The 21,778-nt window shown below is 34.4% G+C and overlaps 1 protein-coding gene across 7 annotated transcripts in view; it reads right to left on the bottom strand.

Annotated features, from left to right (window-relative positions):
* Positions 1–655: 655 nt before the first annotated feature.
* Positions 656–21,778, bottom strand: part of YTHDF3 (YTH N6-methyladenosine RNA binding protein 3) — a 40,445-nt gene continuing 19,322 nt past the window's right edge. For all 7 annotated transcript variants that reach the window (XM_035011234.1, XM_035011232.1, XM_035011230.1 and 4 more), the window contains one exon: positions 656–3,773. In XM_035011234.1, coding sequence (XP_034867125.1) covers positions 3,750–3,773 — 24 coding nt within the window. In that variant the 3' untranslated portion in view covers positions 656–3,749. The remainder of the gene's footprint in view (positions 3,774–21,778) is intronic.

Below are 21,778 nucleotides of genomic sequence, written 5' to 3'. Positions count from 1 at the left end.
AATGAGTAGCCTCGAATATGCTGATGAGATGCAAACCCTCCCTTTAGGAAATGACCAGTAAAAAGGAGGTTTCTGATGATGCCAGTGTGGGACACCTGGGGTGATTCTGTTAAACTGTGCCCCAATCACATGCCAACAATGCTGTACGCATCTGGAAAGTTTTGACAGCACAAAACTGAACTCTGGTTTGCCCCATCAGAACAAGTACCTTAGAGCCCAGCCAATAATCAATGCACCAGCCAGATTCATCACGATCTACATAAGCTCTATCTATCCCAAAGGATAACATACAGACTGTTAGAAAAGCATTCCTTGGTACCAAAAATGGGGGATTAGGGTTATTAGACAGCTGGTACCACCACTTCCTCCTGTTACATGAAAACAAATAGGCCTCTTTCTCTTTTGCTCTAAGTTTAGTATTAAGAGCATGTAATTCAATAAGCTCACTGGAGCGGATAAAGATTAGGATAAACTGTTATCCTCCCTCTCTTTAATTCCCCCACTTAATTTAAATGGCCAACTAAAACAAGAGATACAATCTATTTGTACTCGAGAGAAACGTCAATCAGGAAATCCGTAATAGGACAGACAAAAATGTTATGTTTTCTGGCAGGCAATACATATTTTTGAAGATAAAATGGAAAAAACACAGATATGAGTGAACAATTTTTATTGAAACCCTCAAAGATTAAAGAGGACCAAATGGTGAGTTTGGGTACCATAACAGAAAATCTCACCTAACTGTACCATCATTCACAGGAATGAACAAACCCAAACACGACAAAATTCAAATTCTCATGTAATTGCTACAAGTGAATGTAAATGAGCTAATCATTTTATCATAACCTTTCTTTAATCATACGAAAAAGGGAATTTACATGGCATAACAAAAGATATGCAAAACTTAATGAAAACACAATTCTCTTAAATTTTTCAAACTTATTTTTATAGGATGCAGAATGCACTTGAAATGATTAAATGACTTAAGCTGATTCTTTTTTTATTGCAAACTGTTTTAACATCAGCTTAACCCCCATGCATGGTATTCAAAAAGAACACAGCTTTTGAATTAGAAAGACCACTTGAGTTAAAATGAGGAATTAAGTATCGAAATTAGGAAAAGGCTGGGGTTTCTTCTGAAAGGAATCTTCAAGTACCAATACGTATAGAGAAAGAATACTAATTTTGGTTACATTTTCCCCCTTACTGTTAAATATACAAACTATAATACCTTTCAAAATAAAATACCCACATAAGATAACTTTAATAAGAAACATTCAAACCAGATCTTGGAAAAATATTAAGCAAGAAGTTTACTGGGTCAATAATGTCTTAATTTGTGATTATTCCAACATTTGATGATGTGTCTCCTGCTGTAGAGCCCAGGTTCTCTCCCTTTTGGTCCCTACAGTTAAGAAATAGTTAGTTAGTTGTGCTACTGAGACAATCTGTAATAATTTCACTTAGAGAAAAAAACTTTTGCCATACACTGACAGACCAAAGAGGAAGAGAAGGTAGGTGCTCTGAAGAAAACTTAAATGAGAAAAAAATTACCAATTTTGAAAAGTTTTTTTGTTTTTTGTTGTTTTTGTTTTTTTTTTTTTCCCCAAAGGAATGCTGCACCCATTTCACTTAATATTAGAAATCCAGGTTAAAGGCACTGGGATGTAACTCCTCACCATGAGCAGACTACTCAACTACATCTGACATCAGAGTCTGCTATTGCAATCAGCCTGCTTGCTGAGCGAGTGACACTTCTTACATAGAAACCTACTGTAAATTAAACAAGTTTGAATCCACTTATAATGTAACTAGTTTTATAAAAATATTCAGAGTTGCTAATAAAGCACCAAGAAAAAGAGAACCTCAGAGAGGATTCAGACCCGTCCTACAAGGTCACCCCTTTATAGTTTTGTCTAATAGGACCTCCAGAGTGACAACAGTCATCTTTGACATGTCCTACCTACATAATCTTAGGGATGTAGAACATTGCTATGGTGACTATACCCAAATGCCAATTTTCACTATAAATAGTTAAGAGACATGTTACAAGATTTCATGGCTTACTCTTAAAAAGGTAAAATAGGTGCAATTTTCCTTTAAGAAAGTCTTTATAGTGTAATATACCATTAACATTTTGATGTTCCCTTCAGTAAACACTGATATAACTACACTGGGACTACCAAAGAACTGTGAAGTAGCTACGATTACCTACAAATACTGTATTTTTTTCCACTTGAATACAGTATTTGTACATTTAAGAAAACATTGTACAAAAAAGTTATATAAATGAAAGCCTCAAAGAAATATCTGTCACTAAATTTTTGAATTGAAGTGACCAAAGACCATAGTAAATGAAAACATTTCTAAACATGATGTAAACATAAATGGAGTAATGCAAAACATCAAGGTATTCAAATCTACTATATTGCTATTTTCACCCTTAATGTATCTTTCTACATAGTTTTCTCCTTTTGGAACAGTAATATAAGGGGCAGTACATTATCTTCATAACCTTATGCCATCAAATCAATTAATACAGATGCTTGACACATTTAATTATACAAAATCAATTTGTTTCAAGTTACAAAATTAATGTTGATATGTAATTAATGAAAAAAAATAAGATGTTAAAAAGATAACTATAAGAATACCCAGATATATGCTGTATTCCCATTTATATAGATCTGATCAATAAAACATCAACACATTCACTTAGATACTGATTTACCCATGGATCAAGGCCATATTTTCAAAGTATTTTAAGGATGCCAGGACACTGCAAAAGCTGGAGAAAAGAGTTGAGGAACAGTATATGCTTGCTAAACAAGAACTATGTTTATTTAGCTAGTGAATACCTAGAGTAATAAATTTTTACTTCATGATAGCAATCAGGCTCGCAAACACCCAGAAAAGGAATTAAGGGTTTTAAATGTAGTTATAAAGGTCATAAAAAGTCTGATTAGACTGAGGTACATTTACTCAAAATTTTGAGATTCATTAAGTGGTAGCAAACAAAATAATTCCTCAGACAAATGCACATTTTTCAGTATACATATTATTGGGGGAAGGAGGGGAGAAGAATGTGCATTAACTGGTGAAATCCACCAAGCTGCATATCAATATTCTGTTACACCAAACAGTTTGAAGACAAGGGAAATGTTCTAATATAATTTCAGATTATGTTTCATTTGGCTAAAATAGAGCTTAAGGTTGCTTTGCCATATTAAAAGTTTACTACAATAATTTTTCACATAAACATTTAGACTTGAACTCCAGGACTAAATATGGCATGATTATTTTGCTTTTAATCTGTCAAATAGCTAAAAACTGACAATTTAAAAACTACAACAAAGAAAAAGTTGAAGCAGTGTGACTCTTACATCATTGAACCACTTCTAATGGTTAACTGTTAGTACTTAACAAATTCAAAGAGTTAATGAATCCTTGCATTCATTCAGTCTTCTGTGCCTTAGCTAGGATGCATAATTACAAAAGACAGCAGATACTGGTAAAAGCTTCAGGACAGAAAGTGCTTGACAAAGTTACAGTTCTCAAGTGTGTTTGGTGAGAGTATAAGGGCAGATGCGCTGATGAAAACCATTACAAGAAGAGTCAATTCTGTGTTAGAGTTCAAAGATGTCACCTTAAGCAGAAAAAAAGCTTTAATAATGTCTTCTTTGACTTATTAGGCATTTCCAGAGTCTACATCATTAGTGTTGTAATTCTAACAGGACATCTTCATATGGTTATTGTTTGTTTCTATTTCTCTCCTGAAAGAAAAACACAAAAAATTTTAATAATATACTATCATTATTTAAAAATTTAAATTATTTGTACTATAATGCAAACCATCTTCATAAAAACTTCTTCAAATACTAATTGGAGTAATTAAAAAAGATTTACTACTACCCATACACACCATAGAGGGATGATTACCACAAAACATTTTAAAATAAAGCAATCCAAACACAAAGACCTATTTCAGGAGAGTATGGCCCCCTCTATAGCCCTACTTTCCCACGAGATTTTATTTAAGGTGAGAATATGAAATGTCTTTTTAGGCCTTTCAGTGAGTTTTTAATGGTGACGTATCAAATAGACTAAAAGGCCGCTGAAGCAATTTTAAAACTATTGGCTAGGTAGAGTTAGAAGGAAAGGAAGAGTTGCATCAAATTGCGTTCAAGTTGCATTACATTAAGATTCTATTGTTAACTGAAAAATACTATGAATCATAAACTTCCTCTATATCACATTCTTACATTCATCATATTGTAACTTTTTCATATCAAGAAACATGATTATTTATTAATTCCTTTAAGAAAGTGGAAATCCCTTGAACAAAAAGTTAAACTGAGTGATGTTTTCACGATGTTTATTAACCAAATATTTATCTATAGTACTTCTGTCTGTGAAAAATGGATGACCAGCACTGTGCATGTCTATCAAGTGAATGTATCATACAGTTTGTTTGCATCATCGTTTCATTTTTTTTTTAAAGATTTTATTTATTTATTTGAGAGAGAGAAAGAAAGTACAAGTGGGGAGGCGAAGGGCAGAGGGAGAGGGAGAAGCAGCCCCCCCCCCACCACCAAGCAGGGAGCCTGATGAGAAGCTGGATCCCAGGACCCCGGGATCATGACCCAAGCCGAAGGCAGATGCTTAACCGACTGAGCCACCCAAGTGCCCCTAATAAGTTTGAACTTTTAACAAGTTCACAGGTGATCCAGACACTGCTGGTCCAGAGAACACACTTTGAAAACCACCTGTGTTTAAACAAATTATAAGACTCACTCTTTCTGTTTTCACTACTCCCACTTAATTTTCCATGAGTAATACATGTTCCATAATAAATATGAATACACTTTGCAAATGGTCAAATTAGTTTCCCATCCTGTGACAGCATCAGAAAACTGTATTTTACATTCTAAAGAGAACTTTTAAGTTCTTTGTTACTAAATTCCTTTCTTTTTTAATTTACTCCTAGAACTTGAAGAACAGTATTTTTTTTTTTTTTAAAAGATTTTATTTATTTATTTGAGAAAGAGAGAATGAGAGACAGAGAGCATGAGAGGGAGGAGGGTCAGAGGGAGAAGCAGACTCCCTGCCGAGCAGGGAGCCCGATGCGGGACTCGATCCCAGGACTCCAGGATCATGACCTGAGCCGAAGGCAGTCGCCCAACCAACTGAGCCACCCAGGCACCCCCTGAAGAACAGTATTTTATACAGAAAGCTAATAAAATAAATGCCCTACTACATGACAGCTACAAATAATTTTATACACACATTAGTGGGAGACTCTGAAATTAAATAAAACAAAATGAAAGCAGACACAAAGCTAGCTGACTAATCACATTTCAAAAGGATAAACAAAAACAAGAATCCAACAACATAAAGAAAAAAAAGACAAAAAGAGAATTGATACCAGGAAGCTATAGTCTAATTTTATAAAGGCCCTAAGCTCTTAAAAAAAATCCTAAACATAAAATTCAGCTCTAAACTGAAGGAAACAAATAGATTTGTATGAAAAATTTTGAAGCCTGCTTTAATTAGCCAGATATAAAAAACCAGAGAAATTCATCAACTCCACGAAGAGTCCCAGAAGTACAGACAAAAAAAAAAAAAAAAAAAAAAAAAAGACACTATTTAAGGATATGTTAGACAAAGAGAAGTTTAACTCAAGGGAGATGATCAGCTGTATCAGTGAGGATCATGTATTATTTAAATAGAAGTTAGAGATGCTATTTCAGTTTGAACAGTAATCAACTATGCACTTTAACTGGATCAAATTTAAAATATATAAATTACACATGTATTATAAATCTATGTATGTAATGTGTAACTTCGAAAAAAAGGAAAATAAAAAAGAAATCAATCCAACAGAACAGATGGGTCGGGGGTGGGGGGGCTTGAATGATCTAGATTTAATTAGAAAGTATAAAATAAGACAGCAGAAATACACATTTATATCAAGCATCAAAAAATGTATGTTCATCAATGAAAACATAACAGTTCAGATGCTTCAAAAATCCAGTTATACATGATTACAAGAAAACAACCTAAAACATAAGGACACAAAGTTAAAAGTAATGAAAAGACGTAAGACAACACAAACCAAATAAAGACTGACACAACTATATTAATACCAGACAAAACTGATTTGAAGGCAAAAACCATTGTTGGGGAGGTAAAATGGTCACTACATACTAAATTACAGACATTTTTAAAATAAGCTTGACAATATTAAACTAAAAAAACTTTACATTATTAGAAGTTGTCAGAATTATAAAGAAAATTTGACAGGCTTCTCATTATAGCCGAAGAATTTAACACATTTCTCTAAGTAATTGGTAAAACAGAAATATTAGTAAAAATACAGACTGAATATACATAATACAGAAAACGGAGGCAATTATAGGGTACCCTGAACCACCACAAAAGGTGACTATATGTCAGACTAGAAAGCAAATCTCAATAAATACCAAGAGTCCATGTCATGCAACATCACATTTTCTGACATCAGTTTTAGAAGCAAAACAGATAAACAACAAAAAAACACTGTACCCACATTTGGAAATTCTAAAACCACACTTCTAAAAGTCTCCCAAAAAATCATAATGGAAATTCAAAAATTTTTACATCAGTACAATGAAAATGCTTAGTCTAAGCCCCACCGAACACTTAGAAATTTACATGTGCAAAACTGGGGGGGGGGGGAAGCTGAAAAATAATGAGCTCATCATCCAACTCAATATGTTAGGAAATGAGTAATAAGTCCCCAAAAGTAGAAGGAATGAAATAAGATAGCAGAAGAAAATATTGAAACAGAAAACAAGAATAAAGAGAACCAAAGAGAATAAAAATTGGCACTGGCGGGGGGAAGAGCTAGTGTCTGGGGAGGAAAAAACCTAACAACAGCAGAAAAATCTCTGGGAAGACTGATTTAAAAAGAAGATGCATTTAATATCATGAAGACTGATACAACTAAAAAATAAAAATACTATTCATGCCAATATGCAAAAAAAAAGAACCTTAAAACAACTTCCTAAAAATGTAATTTACCTACATACAATTTACCAAACCAAACTCAAGAATAAACAGAAAACCTGACGAGACCTGTAATAACTAAAGAACATAAATCAACAATTAAAAATCTACCCCACACAAAAGCCTACCAGGCTCACGTTTTTGTCTGTTATGTACGTACGTATGTATGTATGCATGTATGAGTGCATGTATGTAATCTCTACACCTAACGTGGGGCTCAAACTCAAGACCCTGAGATTAAGAGCCAGCCAAGAGCCCCCAGACTCACATGGTTTTAGATGTACATTTAACTGAGTTTGTCCTAGAATTGATCATTCTAAACTTAACACCAACTATTCCAGAGACTAGAAAAAGGGAGACTATTTCCTGAGTATTTTGAGGTTAGCAATACTTTGATACCAACAGTGTCAAGAGAAGAATGAAAAAGTAACAGTCTAGTCTCACTTGTCACAAAAGGATCTCTTAAAGGCTGTTTTGCTGGTAACAGACTGTAGAGGAGCAAAGTGAGAATGGGAAGGCCAGAAGGCTAGCACAGTAATAATCCAGGACAATAATAATAGCCCTTAGGTGGGGATGAAAGATGCAGAGCTAGTGAAGAGCCTGGATTCGGGATACATTCTGAAAGCAGAATCAACAAGACTGACTTACTCATGTGTCAACTGATTAGATGCAGAGTGAGAAAAAGTATCAAGAATGAGTCCCGTGACTGGAAGGGCAGTGACCTGTACATAGAGAAGGCTGGGGGCAGGCAAAGAAACAGGAGAGTTATATTAGATTTCAGATGCTTATTAGACAGCCATGAGAAGACAGGCAGTTCGGTGAGTATGGAGACAGGAGGAAAGCTCCAGGGTGGGCATACGAACTCGGAAGTCCTCAGCATAGTAAATGTCCACCAACTTTTAAAACTCAGGTCTTCCTGAATATGATCAATACCTTGGCTTTGAGACAACAAAACCCACATTTACATTAACAAGACCTAGAACTGAGCCTGACACTGTTAATATTAAATAAATATTTAAATATAATGAGAGATCTAGGGCATGCTATCAACTACAGACCACCAGAAATAGGAGACTAAGCAGTATGGAGCTATCAGTGATAACTTCTTGTGCTGTTCTAAAATGAGATACATATTACACAGCTGACATCATAAATTACATGTACTGGCGTGTCGTTGGGAAGTAACACAGGGAGAAAGAAAACCTGAATTATACAGAGGGAGCCATGGTCCAGTACACCTAAAGGACTATGTCTTTAGTGATAGTTCAGAAGAAGGCACTTTAAACACACACTCTTTAGGACACAAACTTTCCAAACTTTTAAAAATCACTGACAATTCAAAAAACAATTGGCAGAGAGATCCCTCCCTCTCTCATTTTCCATTAATAGAGCTAGGCCTCAACCAAGCAGATTTGGGGATTTGAGGGCTTTTGAATCTCTAGTATAGGGCTTCTTCCCCACCTTGAGCTGAGCAGACATTGGAGACCAACATATGATCCTAAGGCCCAGACCCAGAACTTGGCCTGTGGAGACGAGCTCCAGGAGGAAGTTTACTTGCCAACCCATGTCTTTTTGACTGAGCATAATGGATGAGCTAAGACTTCCCTACCTAGTAAACAGCTGGAAAACGAAATTTTCTTCAGGGTCCTCAGAGGGGCCAACAGCTTGCCCTTAATGTTATTTCCTTTTAATCACTGGTAGGTTTATCACTATTAGTGATATTTCAGTAACCAGACCTGAGACTACATAAGCCACAAGGGAAAAAGCAACTGTGTATCTAAGAAGCCACACCATCCAAAAAGAAAATGAGAATAAGCACTAGGAACATAAGTACAATACAAGAGAACTGCAGAAAGAGCCAGTGAATACCTGGGAGGGGTGGGGGAGGAAAGAAAGAGAAAGAGAGAAAGCAGGCAGGCAGGCAGTCACTTGAGACCCAAATGCAACAAACACCTTTTGTCTAGCTTAAAAATCTGACTTCCAAATTGAAAATTTCAGTAGATGAATTAAAAGGGGAAAATGGTCACTGCCTCATTTAAGGAGTAGAATATTAAGTCCAAGAATTACCTCAAATTACAAAGCAGGAAAAAGAGAGCTGGATATCGCAAAGGAAAAAAATAAGAGAACTGTAGGATAGATCTAAAACAAAATGAATATTCTAGAAGTAGGAAAAAGAACAAATACAAGAGCTAAATAAATAACAACTAAATAACAACCAAAAGAATTTCACAAATTCTTTAATATTCTTTCCTGCATGAGGTGGGGGGCTTGCTTTTCGTCCTCTAAAGTGTGGGGCTGGACATTCTGACTTGCTTCTAATTCTAAGAACAGAGTATGCAAAGAGAAAAAAGGGATATTTACATTAGAGAAGCCTAGCAAACACAACCTTAACCAAGTAATCAAAACTAGTATCACTGAGTAGTAAGTTACATATAATCAGATGAGGACACACCACTCACACAATATTCTTCCCATAAACTCAGTCTAATCATGAGAAAGCATTAGGCAAACCAACACTGAAAGACACCTTATAAAACACCTGACCAGCGTCTTCAAAAATGTTAAAGCCATGAGTGGCAAGGCAAGACAGAGAATTGTCATAGCTTAGAGAAGACTTAGGAGACATAAAAACTAAATGCAAAACTGGTTTTCCAAATCTTGAACAGAAAAAGACATTAGTGGGAAAAGTGGGGAAATCTGGAAAAAAGTCTGTAGTTAACAGTACTGTACCAATGTTCATTTCTTAGTTTGGATAAACATACTAGCATTATGTAACATATGTACATATGTAACCAGAAATAGGAGACTAAGCAGTATGGAGCTATCAGTGATAACTTCTTGTGCTGTTCTAAAATGAGATACATATTACACAGCTGACATCATAAATTACATGTACTGGCGTGTCGTTGGGAATTATATATATATAAATATATAATTAGGAGAAATTATATATACAGAAACATCCTGTATTATCTTTGTAACATTTCTGCAAATCTAAAAATTATTCAATATAAAGTTTTAAAAAAGCATGATAAAAAGTTAGAAAAGTGCAACTCCCAAATATATTAAATATCAGTGCTATAGAAATATGAAATACATAGATGTTCTACAGGGTATTGTTAATTTAATGGCTGCCCAGCTTCTCTTTTTATTGTTTATGGGGATAAGTGTTAAATTCTGAAATTTAAAGTTAAAACCAGTAAATTATCAGACTTCATTTTTAAATTAAAAAAAGGGGGGGGATAGGCATGTTTCAAAAAAGACAGATTATATATGAAGAATGACTACAGTTAAAATATATAATACATTCAATTCTTCAGTAAAATTAATTACTTACCAGGAATAAAATCTACTTAGATTGGCTTACAAGACTGAAAATTTCACACTAGAGAGTAGAACAAGGGCAGTAACAGATGGATAAAACCCCCAGCTGTTCAAAAGCCTGTACATTTGTCCAGATCCATTAAAGTGCTTTAATACTGAGATAAGCTTCTGACCTGTACTGTCCCAAAAACATGATCAATCATTTTGCATTAAGAAAGCAAAAGACAAAGAATATAAATATAAAGGAAACAAACCAATTCTGTACTGTAAAATAAATTCAAAATTAAAAAAATCATCACAGGAAAGGACAATGATTATGCTTTGGAGGCTCTCTTTTAGGAAGCCAACTTTTCAATTTTTTTAAACTTGCTTGTCTATGTAACTGAGACGTAACATTCTTGATCCTCTGCATGACCACACTATTAATAAAAAAAAACTGCTTTAAAAGATTCCAGTGCCCAAGTTTGCATTTACAGAATAAAGAAGTATTTCAGGGTTTGAATAAGTATATGCAGTCTGATAATTCATAAACAATTCAGCTGTACCAACCAAAGATAAGTAATCTCAAAGTGTACTATAAAATGGAAGAGTTAAGAGTAAGTTCAAATAGTGAAAAATGGTGAAAAGCCATAATATGTGTCAGTTTAGGTCCAAATGAGAGCAACAGCATGATTCTAAGAAGTCTTAGAATTAGGACTAATTTTGTTTGAGCTGTGATTTAGTTTCAACAAAATAGCATCACTCATCACACTAAATTAACTTTTTTGTTGATGTGTAGCCTTATTTTGGTTTTAGAGTTTTCACTTAATTTCACATTTAAGTCACACTATAAAATCACATACAAAAATGAAGCATAAAGATCAAAAAGGAAGAAAATGGTCTCTATTTACACACAACGTGACTGTTAGGCAGAAAATCCTAAGGATGTTCTATTAGAACTACTAGAACTAATAGGTGAATTTACGAAAGTCACAGGACATAAAATATTTCTATAAATCAGCAATAAACAACTGAAAAAACTGAAATGACAATTACATTTACAATAACATTAAAGAATATAAAATACTAAACAAAAATTAAAAATTAAATATATAAAATCCTTAGAATAAATTCATCAAGAGACATGCGCAGGTCCCCAGCACTGAAAAATACAAAACTTCACTGAGAGAAATTAAGTGTCTGTCTGTCAAGCAGATTGAGTTCTACAAAGAAAGGGCTATTTATCTTTAGTGGCTCACTGGTAACCTTTAATATTTACCTGTTGACTGAATAAGAGATCACAGTTAAGAAAAGAACATACAGGATCAAAATATATGGTGATATAGGTTGACCAGAACACAAGATGTGTGCTAGTTTTCTCACATAAAAAGGATGGTCTGGGGACCCAGGAACAGAGGTTCTGAAAGCCAAACAAAGGAATCCATATGCAATTCCATCTGGGATCATATTTTAGTCTGTTTACAATAAAATGAAAATAATAAAATCATTACATTCCAGACTTTCATTCACAAGTGGAATTTTTCACTAGTAGCTTTTTTATATCTTAGTTCTTTCATTATATATCCTATAATCTTTTTTATTCCCTTATGTTATTTCAAATACAAAAAAATATCAGTATTGAATGTGTAATGTCCAAGAATTGAAATACCTTTCAATAAATTCAGTTTTCTGCCAGGACACAGTAAAGTCAGTTTCACTCAGTAATTAGAGTGTGATATAAATTTCTAAATTAAGAAATTGCACATCAAAATTTTAAAATAATTGTAAGTAAATAGGAAAGATAATTCAACAACTTAAGTTACTTCCTGAAACTTAAAAAAGATATTTCATATTAACCTAAATACGTTCCTGCAGTTAATTAATCATGTATTTGCTGCTCAAGAAAAATAAATAACGGAAATACCATTAAATTTAATGATGACTGTTCATACCGTAATAGGTATGAAAGAAGTATCTCCGAAAGATCTGTAATTAATCCAGTAAATTACAGATAGTTCATTTACTAAATTCCTAAAATTCTTTATCAGCACTGGAACAAAATATAGCCACTATTAACTCTCCTATGGGGCAACAATATTAATCTGAGAAAAAAACAGAAACAAATCGGTATTATAAAATGTTAAATCAAAGCACCTCTTTTTCCACCTCTGGCCTACAAGGAGTATTTACCAAGTTCAAAACAGAGTCTACTACAATTAAAACTACACCTCTTTTTCCACCTCTGGCCTACAAGGAATATTTACCAAGTTCAAAACAGAGTCTACTACAATTAAAACTGTATCATCTTTTTTTTTAAGTGTATCATCTTGAATATACAAAATGTCACTCAATGTTTTATCAGAGAATTTGTCACTTAAATATGCAATATAAAAGTTTATGGTATCCGGGTACCTGGCTGGCTCAGTCAGTATAGCATGCAACTCTTAGGGTCATGAGTTCAAGCCCCACGTTGGGTGTGGAGCCTACTTAAAAAAAAAAAAAAAAAGCTTATGGTATCCAGGTGCCAAAATCTACTTTCCAAAGAAATATTCTCCAAATTTTACAGTAAAGATAAAAGGAAAAGCAAGATTTTATGTACTAAATTTGTTTCTGTTCATCATAATCAACTCATTCAATAAAAAGGAAGTCCATCCATAAAAAAAATTTACCAAAACGTAGTTGAGCACAGACTTTGATTCATTCTTCATCCTAAGCACTATAATTTGATTAATGGGAAAGCATTAAACTAAATGTTCTACTTGAGAAAAAGAAATATAGAACTGTCAGGGAAATGCTGACTGTTGTCACAGGTACAGTTATCGTTGAAGTGACTTTTTTTTTTTAAGATTTTATTTATTTTATTAATTTGACAGAGAGAGACACAGCGAGAGAGGGAACACAAGTAGGGGGAGTGTGAGAGGGAGAAGCAGGCTTCCCGCTAAACAGGGAGCCTGATGAGGAACTCGATCCCAGGACCCCGGGATCATGACCTGAGCCGAAGGCAGACGTTTAATGACTGAGCCACCCAGGTGCCCCTGTTGAAGTGACTTCTTGTATATTAACAAAATCTTGGTTACTCTGAGAAAGACCTATCATCTCAGAATTAAAATTATTCCCATTATGAAAAATAATGTATGAGGTACTAAAACTTACTCTTTCAAAATACCTAACAATATAAAATAGTATACATGACTAAAATTCATAGAAGATTCTAGAAATTAAAACCATTTAATAAGGATTTTATTATAATTATGCCTTGCTTAATTCTACATAAACTGCAGGTTTTCATCTCTTTCTGTGCAACTAGGTAAATGCCATATTTTGGAAATCCATCTCAAAGTTACAGGCAATTGAAAACTCTAATTTTTTTTTTTTTTTAAAGATTTTATTTATTTATTTGACAGAGAGAGACACAGCGAGAGAGGGAACACAAGCAGGGGGAGGGGTAGAGGGAGAAGCAGGCTCCCCGCAGAGCAGGGAACCCGATGTGGGACTCGATCCCGGGACTCCAGGATCATGACCTGAGCCGAAGTCAGTCGCTTAACCGACTGAGCCACCCAGGCGCCCAACTCTAATTTCTATATAGAGATAAAAGAGCTATTAAACAAAAAATTTCACTTGAGATTATGTTTCCTGGTCAATAAGGATTTATAAGAATGAAAGAAACTAGTAGGATCTAAATGACTCACAATCAAGTGCAACAAAAGTAAAATTTCAATAAAAGGATTATCTAAAGTAAATTCTGTCGTGCAGATTACTTAATCTGTACAAATATACTCAGAACATGACTGGTTCTTTGTTTTATTTTCCAATTAAACTAGCTTTATCATTATAAGTAATACAAACAAACAGCAAGTTAAATGTAAAAAGTAAGCTCCCCTATCCACCTCTAGCCCTTTCTATTTTAAGTTCCTCCTATGGGTTGCCCCTATAAGTAGCATACTAATACATCAATTTCTTGTTTTCTCAATGCAGACACTATCAATTCCCATTGTATATAAGTAATTTATCACAGTGGATGGATATGTTATATTCTCCTTCTCTTCTCCCTCCTTACACTAGAAGCCACACTATTTTTAGTTTTAGTGATTATCTTTATGACTCTAAATAATACGCAAGGCACAAGTGCTTGATATATCATCTTTAAACAATTCATTGTTACCTTCAGAAAGATGAGAAAAATACTGCATTTAGTTGTTACTCTTCCTCAAATCTTTCCTTCCCATTCCATCTCATAACATTTTGTTCTAACTATAACTAAATCTTTTACATGTTAGTGTCCATTTCTACAGATGGAAAAACCAAGAGGCAGCATTCATTATGTAACTTGAATGATCAAGTACATAGTTCCTAAATTTAAAAAGTACAGCAATTTAAACCAATAAAGAAAAATTCAATGACATTCAAACTTTCCAAAGGGAAAGAGATTCTTCAAAGCATTTACTCATTTAACAAATATTTAATCGCCTATTTATTTATCAATCATTAGGTGCTAGGGATTCAGCAGAGAACAAAGCAAGCCCTGCTCTCACAGAGCTTATGTTCCAATGAGAACATGATTAGCTAGCAATGTTATTTTCTTTTTAGCTTCCTTCACTTCTCCAAGGTCAGTGGTTCCCCACTGAGGGCTCATTTTCATTTGTCAGGCTTCAAAGACCACAGTGCCAATTTAACAGACTGAGTGGAGATGCTTATAGTCCTGAGATAAACTACATACAATGAAGACCTATCTGATGCACAGTCCCTGTTGAGAGATACTTATTCTAGTATAACCAGTTACCAGGTGTTATCTTTCTTGAAATCCTTTTTCTGCTGAAAAACCTCTTCAGGTTACTTTCTCATGAAGGATAATGTGGCTACTCCTGTACACCTGAAATCTTTATTTTGCATTTCCCCTTCAATGATAAAATGTGACACTCATCTTTAAGAACATAATTCTATATACCCCATTCCCCTCCACTCTGAAATAAGATTTTCCCTATGAGTATCCAGAGTTGTAGATGGAAAAATTCTGATGATAATCTGATTCTCCTTTGTCTGCAGTACGTAATTTGTCTTTTGCTCAGGAAGCTTAAGATTTTCTCTTTATCCTGTCTTTAGTTCTTTTCAATTTGAAATAATCCTGCTACTTACTCAGCTTGAGCCCATTCCTTCTGAAAACATGTATCTTTTGTCTTTGGGCATTTTTCTCCAATCATTCTTCCCTTTGTTTTGGGAAATCTCTTTGATTTGAAATTTCAGATTAACTGGATTTAAAACATTAACATTTTATTATCTGCTGTGCACCGATTTTTTTTTGACATTCATGTTTCTCATTTCCAAGAAAATTTTCTAGTTTTCTTTTTTTACATATGAATCCTCCCTCACTAACAAATTAAATTTTATATTTTAAATTATCTTCTGCTCCCTAAATTCTTTGAGTTTGTCTTCACTGTTCTGCCATTAAGCTTGATTTTAATCAAATATATCAAAAGTATGTGTTCAAATCTAAGAATGAAGAACTAGACAAATACTATGATAACTAGCATGGATTCCTCTTCCAGTTTTAAGTTTCACCAATATCCCTTACTCTAAAAGACACAGCATGACTTTCCAAGTATTATATTAACCTGACAGGATGTCTAGCAAACTCTTCCATGGGGTGCTTTGATGGCAAGGTAACCTGGAGACTTACTCCATTGTCAAAATAACCAGAAGAAAAAACAAAAAGAAAGTCAAAGACCCAGTGATGAAAAGATGGAATTAGCTTCTTAAAGTCCTTGTCTTCTATCACAAGTAGGCCCAAGAACTTAATGAAAAACATGAACACACTAGGAAGAGAAATGAAAATTACTATAACCACAGACCCAAATGTAAAATTTAAAACTAAAAACCCTAGGAAAAACCATAGGAAAAAATATTCCCAAACCAAGGAAAGGCAAACATTTGGGGTCAGATTAGTATAAGCCTTCTAAAATTGTTTTAACTATTTAAAATTGTTTTGGCTATTCTAGGACCTCTACCTGATCTTAGCCTAGGGCTTATACTAGAAAAAAGGCATAAAGGACACCACAGATCAACTGATAAGAGTACTGTAGTTATGTAAGAGAATATCCTTATCCTTAGGAAATATACACTATACTTTTGGGGGGTAAAGAACCATGATATATGGAACTTACTCTCAAATTGTTAAAACAAACAAACAAACAAACACATAAAACAAACAGGGAAGAATGTTAATAGGTAAATCTGGATAAAAGGCATATGAGTGTCTCACATATTATTCTGATTCTTCCAAATAGATTAAAAATTATTTCCAAATGGGGCGCCTGGGTGGCTCAGTCGTTAAGCGTCTGCCTTCAGCTCAGGTCATGATCTCAGGATCCTGGGATCGAGCCCCACATCGGGCTCCCTGCTCCACAGGAGGCCTGCTTCTCCCTCTCCCACTCCCCCTGCTTGTGTTCCCTCTCTCGCTGTGTCTCTCTCTGTCAAATAAATAAATAAAATCTTAAAAAAAAAAAAATTATTTCCAAACAAAAAAAATGAAGGAAAAAAAGATTCGCGAATATTGTTGCATGCTCAATCATTCCCCTATATTACTAAGGCACCAATGTATTTTGGCTATTTTCCTACTGATGAACATTTAGGTTGCTACCAGTCTTTTTACTTCATTCTATTTACTTCATTCTTGTGTGTTTTCTGGAGTATTTGGGAAGTTTCTCTTGGGTATATATCTAGGAAAACTGAATTATAAAATATATGAAATGTTCAGCTTTATAAGAGAATGCAAAACTACTTCCCCACATAGCTATTATCAATTTAATGCTCCTATCTGCAACTGCAGAAGAAATTTTGTTAATCTAGTTTCTCCAATACCTGATACCATCAAATTCCTTAATTTTACCAAATGAATGGATATAAACTATTTTCTCATTATAGTCCTGACTTGTATTTCCCTAATTATAAGACTATCTTTTAATATATTTATTAGCCATATTTGTTTCCTCTTTCATGAAATGACTATCCATCTTTTGCCCATTTTTCAATTGGGTTCATCTTTTTCTTAAACTGATTCACAGGAGCTCTTTACATATTCTTGATACTAATTTTTGGTAGGTTACATCCAACATTCTTGCAGTGCCTAACATGTCTTTCTACTTTCTTTAAAGCATCTTTGGATGAACAGATTTTTTTTTTAAGTAGACTCCACGCCCAACGTGGGGTTTGAACTCACAACCCAAGAGTCACGTGCTCTACTGACTGAGCCAAGTAGGCGCCCCTTAATGAACAGATTTTAATCCGGTCAAATTTTATCAATCTTTTCTAATTAGTGCTATTGTGTGTCTTAAGAAATCCTACTTTACCCAAAGACCGAAGAGTATGCACCTGGGAAAATGTGACCTCCATATATTAGAAGGTTTGAAGAATTTCAGCAAAATACCAGAGGGGTCATGTTAAAAGAGAACACTAAACAATGACTTGCAAATCCTTTTATTTCAAAAAGAAAAAAGGCGTAACAAGTAAAAAAAATTCTACCAAAACACCACTAATTTATCCTTCTTGATGTAACCAAGGAGGACCTACAACAGACAGGGAACAAACACATCCTTCATCACTGGGATGCCAAGAGTATTTAAAAGCAGTTATGCTGGAAAGCTAAGCTGAAGTGCAAGCGTGAGCTTCTCTAAGAGAAAATCTACAAATAAAAGTCTACACATTCTTCCTGGACAAGGGATAACAGCACCAGGAAGAAAACTGGGCAAGGATATATGATACCGCAAATGCTAAACAGTTAACAAACAGGGAGAACTGTTTTCCGACATGGTGGTTTCAAACTCAAAGCAAAGTTGCAGTATGCCCACTAGCACATCCATTGTACTGGTTCTCCCTCCTTACTCTCACAGGCTGATGATTCACTCTTTGACTGGTAAAGTGGACAATCAACATGATTCTCTCATCTCCACATGTGCAGTGTGGGAAGAGAATGTGCAACTAACACGAAGCATTGAAAGGAAGAAAGAAAAAAACAACACAAACCTGTTTTGCAGCAAATACCTGACCTGGATGATTCTCTTCCAGGTTCAATGGTGACAGAAAAAAGTCAAAATGAGTCAAATCATTTCACAAAAAAGGGTACTAATAAAACTATAATAAATCAAACTAAAAAGCTTCTGCACAGTGAAGGAAACCATCAACAAAACTAAAAGGCAGCCTACTGAATGGGAGGAGATATTTACAAATACAAATGACATATCCACTAAGGGGTTAAAGACCTGAATGGACATTTTTCCAAAGAAGACAGATGGTCAACAGACACAAGAGAAGATGCTCAACATCACTAACATTAGGGAAATGCAAACACAATGAGATCTCACCTCACACCTGTCAGAATGGCTAGTATCAAAATGACAAGAGGTAACAAGTATTGGTGAGGATGTGGAGAAAAGGGAACCCTTGCGCAGTGTTTGTGGGAATGTAAATTGGTGCAGCCACTGTGGAAAACAGTATGAAGGTGCCTCAAAAAATTAGAAATACCATACAATCCAGTAGTAATCCCACTTCTGGGTATTTATCCAAAGAAAACCACAGTTTTAAAAATATGTATACATCCCTATGTTTATTGCTGCAATATTTATAAACAGCTAAAATATGCAAGCAACCCAAGTGTCCACCAATAGATGAACGACTAAAAAAGATGTGGTGTGTATTGTATATATACACACACAAATACAATAGAACATTACTCAGCCACAAAAAAAAAAAAAAAAAAAAGAAATCTTGCCAAATGTGACATGGATGAACCTAGAAGGTATTTTTTTTTTTTTAAAGATTTTATTTATTTATTTGACAGAGAGAGACATAGCGAGAGAGGGAACACAAGCAGGGGGAGTAGGAGAGGGAGAAGCAGGCTTCCCCACGGAGCAGGGAGCCCGATGTGGGGCTCGATCCCAGGGTCCTGGGATCACGACCTGAGCCGAAGGCAGACGCTTAACGACTGAGCCACCCAGGCGCCCCTGAACCTAGAAGGTATTATAGTAAGTGAATTGAAAGACAAATACCATATGATTTCACTCACTTATATGTGGAACCTAAAAAACAACAAAACAGAAACAGGCTCATAAATACAGAGAACGGTACAGGAGTGAGGGAGTGGAGGGTTGGGGGGGTGAGGATGGGTAAAACAGGTGAAGAGGATTAAGAGGTACAAACTTCCAGTTATAAAATGTCAGAGATCAAATGTACAGAACAGGAAATAGCCAATACTGTTAATTACTGTAGTAACTTTGTATGGTGACAGTAACTATATTTACTGTGGTGAACATTTTGTAATGTATTTTAAGTGTCAAATCACTAAGTTGTACACCTGAAACTAACACTGCAGGTCAACTATACTTCAATTAAAAAAAACAAAAACAAAACTATATTGAGTCCAAATCATGGCTGCCAGAAGTTAAGACATTGGGGAAGAATGCAAATACAAAGGTATAGTACAAGACAATTTTCTGGGGATGATGATGAACTACTCTGAATCCTAATTGTGGTGGTTATCTACAAATGTGTTAAAATTCATTAACTGCCCACTCCAAAAAAGTGAATTATACTGCATGACTTAACAAAAAAAACTTTTAAAAAGGATATGTACACGAATTTATAGGCGTTTCATTTACATTCTCCAAAAACTGGAAACAACCCAGAAGTCCTTCAAAGGTTGGATGGATGAACTGTAGTAAATCCACACAATGGAATGATGCTTAGTAATTAAAAGGAACAAGAACTGATATATAAAACAACATTAATACATTGCAAAGATATCATGCCAAGTGAAAGAAGCCAGTTTTAAAAGATTACACATTGTGTAATTCTGTTTATATGACATTATGGAAAATGCCTTATAGAGTCAAAGAACAGATTAATCAAAGGGGGAAGGAAGCATTTGACTACAAAGAGGCAACAAAAGGGAATTTACAATTTTACTGTATGTAAATTTTAAAAAAGAAGTTAAAAAGCATATGAAAGAGGAAGAAGTTTCAAAAATGGTAATTACAGGAAGCAGAAATAAGCTTTAAACAGTCAGCTTTGTGCTCAATAAACAAGATGGATTCTGGATCAAAAAAAAAAACAATCAACAGATGTAAGTGGTAGCTAGATGTAATAATGTAAGCAAACTAATATTGTCACTGAAGAATTCAAAACTTGACAAATCACAAAATCAACACAAAGCAAACCAAATTAATGACATGGAAATTCAAATTTTAAAGTCTCCAAATGCAGAGAAAAATGATAAAGAACCAATAGCACCCAAGGACAAAGATGCACTGTATTTTTCGACATAACCAGAAAAAGGAAAATACAAATTAAAAATTCGGCCTATAGACAGATTAAGGAAAATTATAATAGAGGTCCATATTAACCACATTCCACATACATATTCCTATTCCAAGAATAATCTTTTTGTACACAAACAGAAAAAGCTATTTCCAAAGAAAGAAAATTTAGGCTGGCCTCAGACTTCTCCATGATATAAAACTATAAATAATGTAATATAAATATAAAACTGTAGGTCTAAGCCTGAATAAAAAGCCTGTGACCTAAGAATTTTATATCCAGGTAAACTTACTGTTCACATATCATGGTCAAAGAAAGACATTTTCTGAATCTAGAAGGACTTAATACATTTATTATAAATATTTATATTATATATAAATAAATATATATACCAAATTACTCTTCCTAAAAAAAAATAAATAAGTTACATAAGATTAAAAAAAAAGGATTCAAAATAAACATGTCAAAGGTAGGTCATCATCAAAAGACTGGCAGTAAACCATGAAACAATTTAAATGTACCATTTTGAAGTTTAAAAATTATTAACTTTAAATCACTATGGTATGTGATTGTAAAACAATATGTAACTGTCATAAATAATTCCTGAGATAATTACATAATAAAAAAATAATAAAACTAGGACTAAAATTTTCAGACTGGGTAGGGAAGAAATGTGGAAGACATACAAGGGTGACCTCTCCTTAGTAGTGGGAGGGAAGAAAAAAGTTGAGAAATAGTTCCTTGCCATGCATCTTTTTTCCCTGAGCAATCTCATCCCACTTTCGCAGAATCAACTATTTAAGAACAGAAAGCTCCCAAATCTGACTCCCACTTCTAACTGCTTAATCAGAGATTTCACTGTCTGTATTTCTCCAAAGCATCTTACAGTCAGCACATCCTAAAAGGAAAACCTGTACCCCACTTTTCATACCCCAAATCCATTCTCCTGATCCACTATTCGTAATGGCAGTTACAATATGACTATTTACTCAACTGCTGAGCTCAAAAATTCAGGAGCTACTTTCGATCCCTTTTCCCTCATTCTCCCACATTTGACTGGAATCACTAGCACGAGAATCAACTAAGGTTAGCTCATTAAAAATGTACACCACCAGGTCCCTTA

This window comes from Mirounga leonina, unplaced genomic scaffold (genome assembly GCF_011800145.1).
Source record: "Mirounga leonina isolate KUSES-001 unplaced genomic scaffold, KU_Mleo_1.0 Mir_165, whole genome shotgun sequence".
NCBI lineage: Eukaryota > Metazoa > Chordata > Mammalia > Carnivora > Phocidae > Mirounga > Mirounga leonina.
This window is presented reverse-complemented; position numbering and strand designations above follow the sequence as displayed.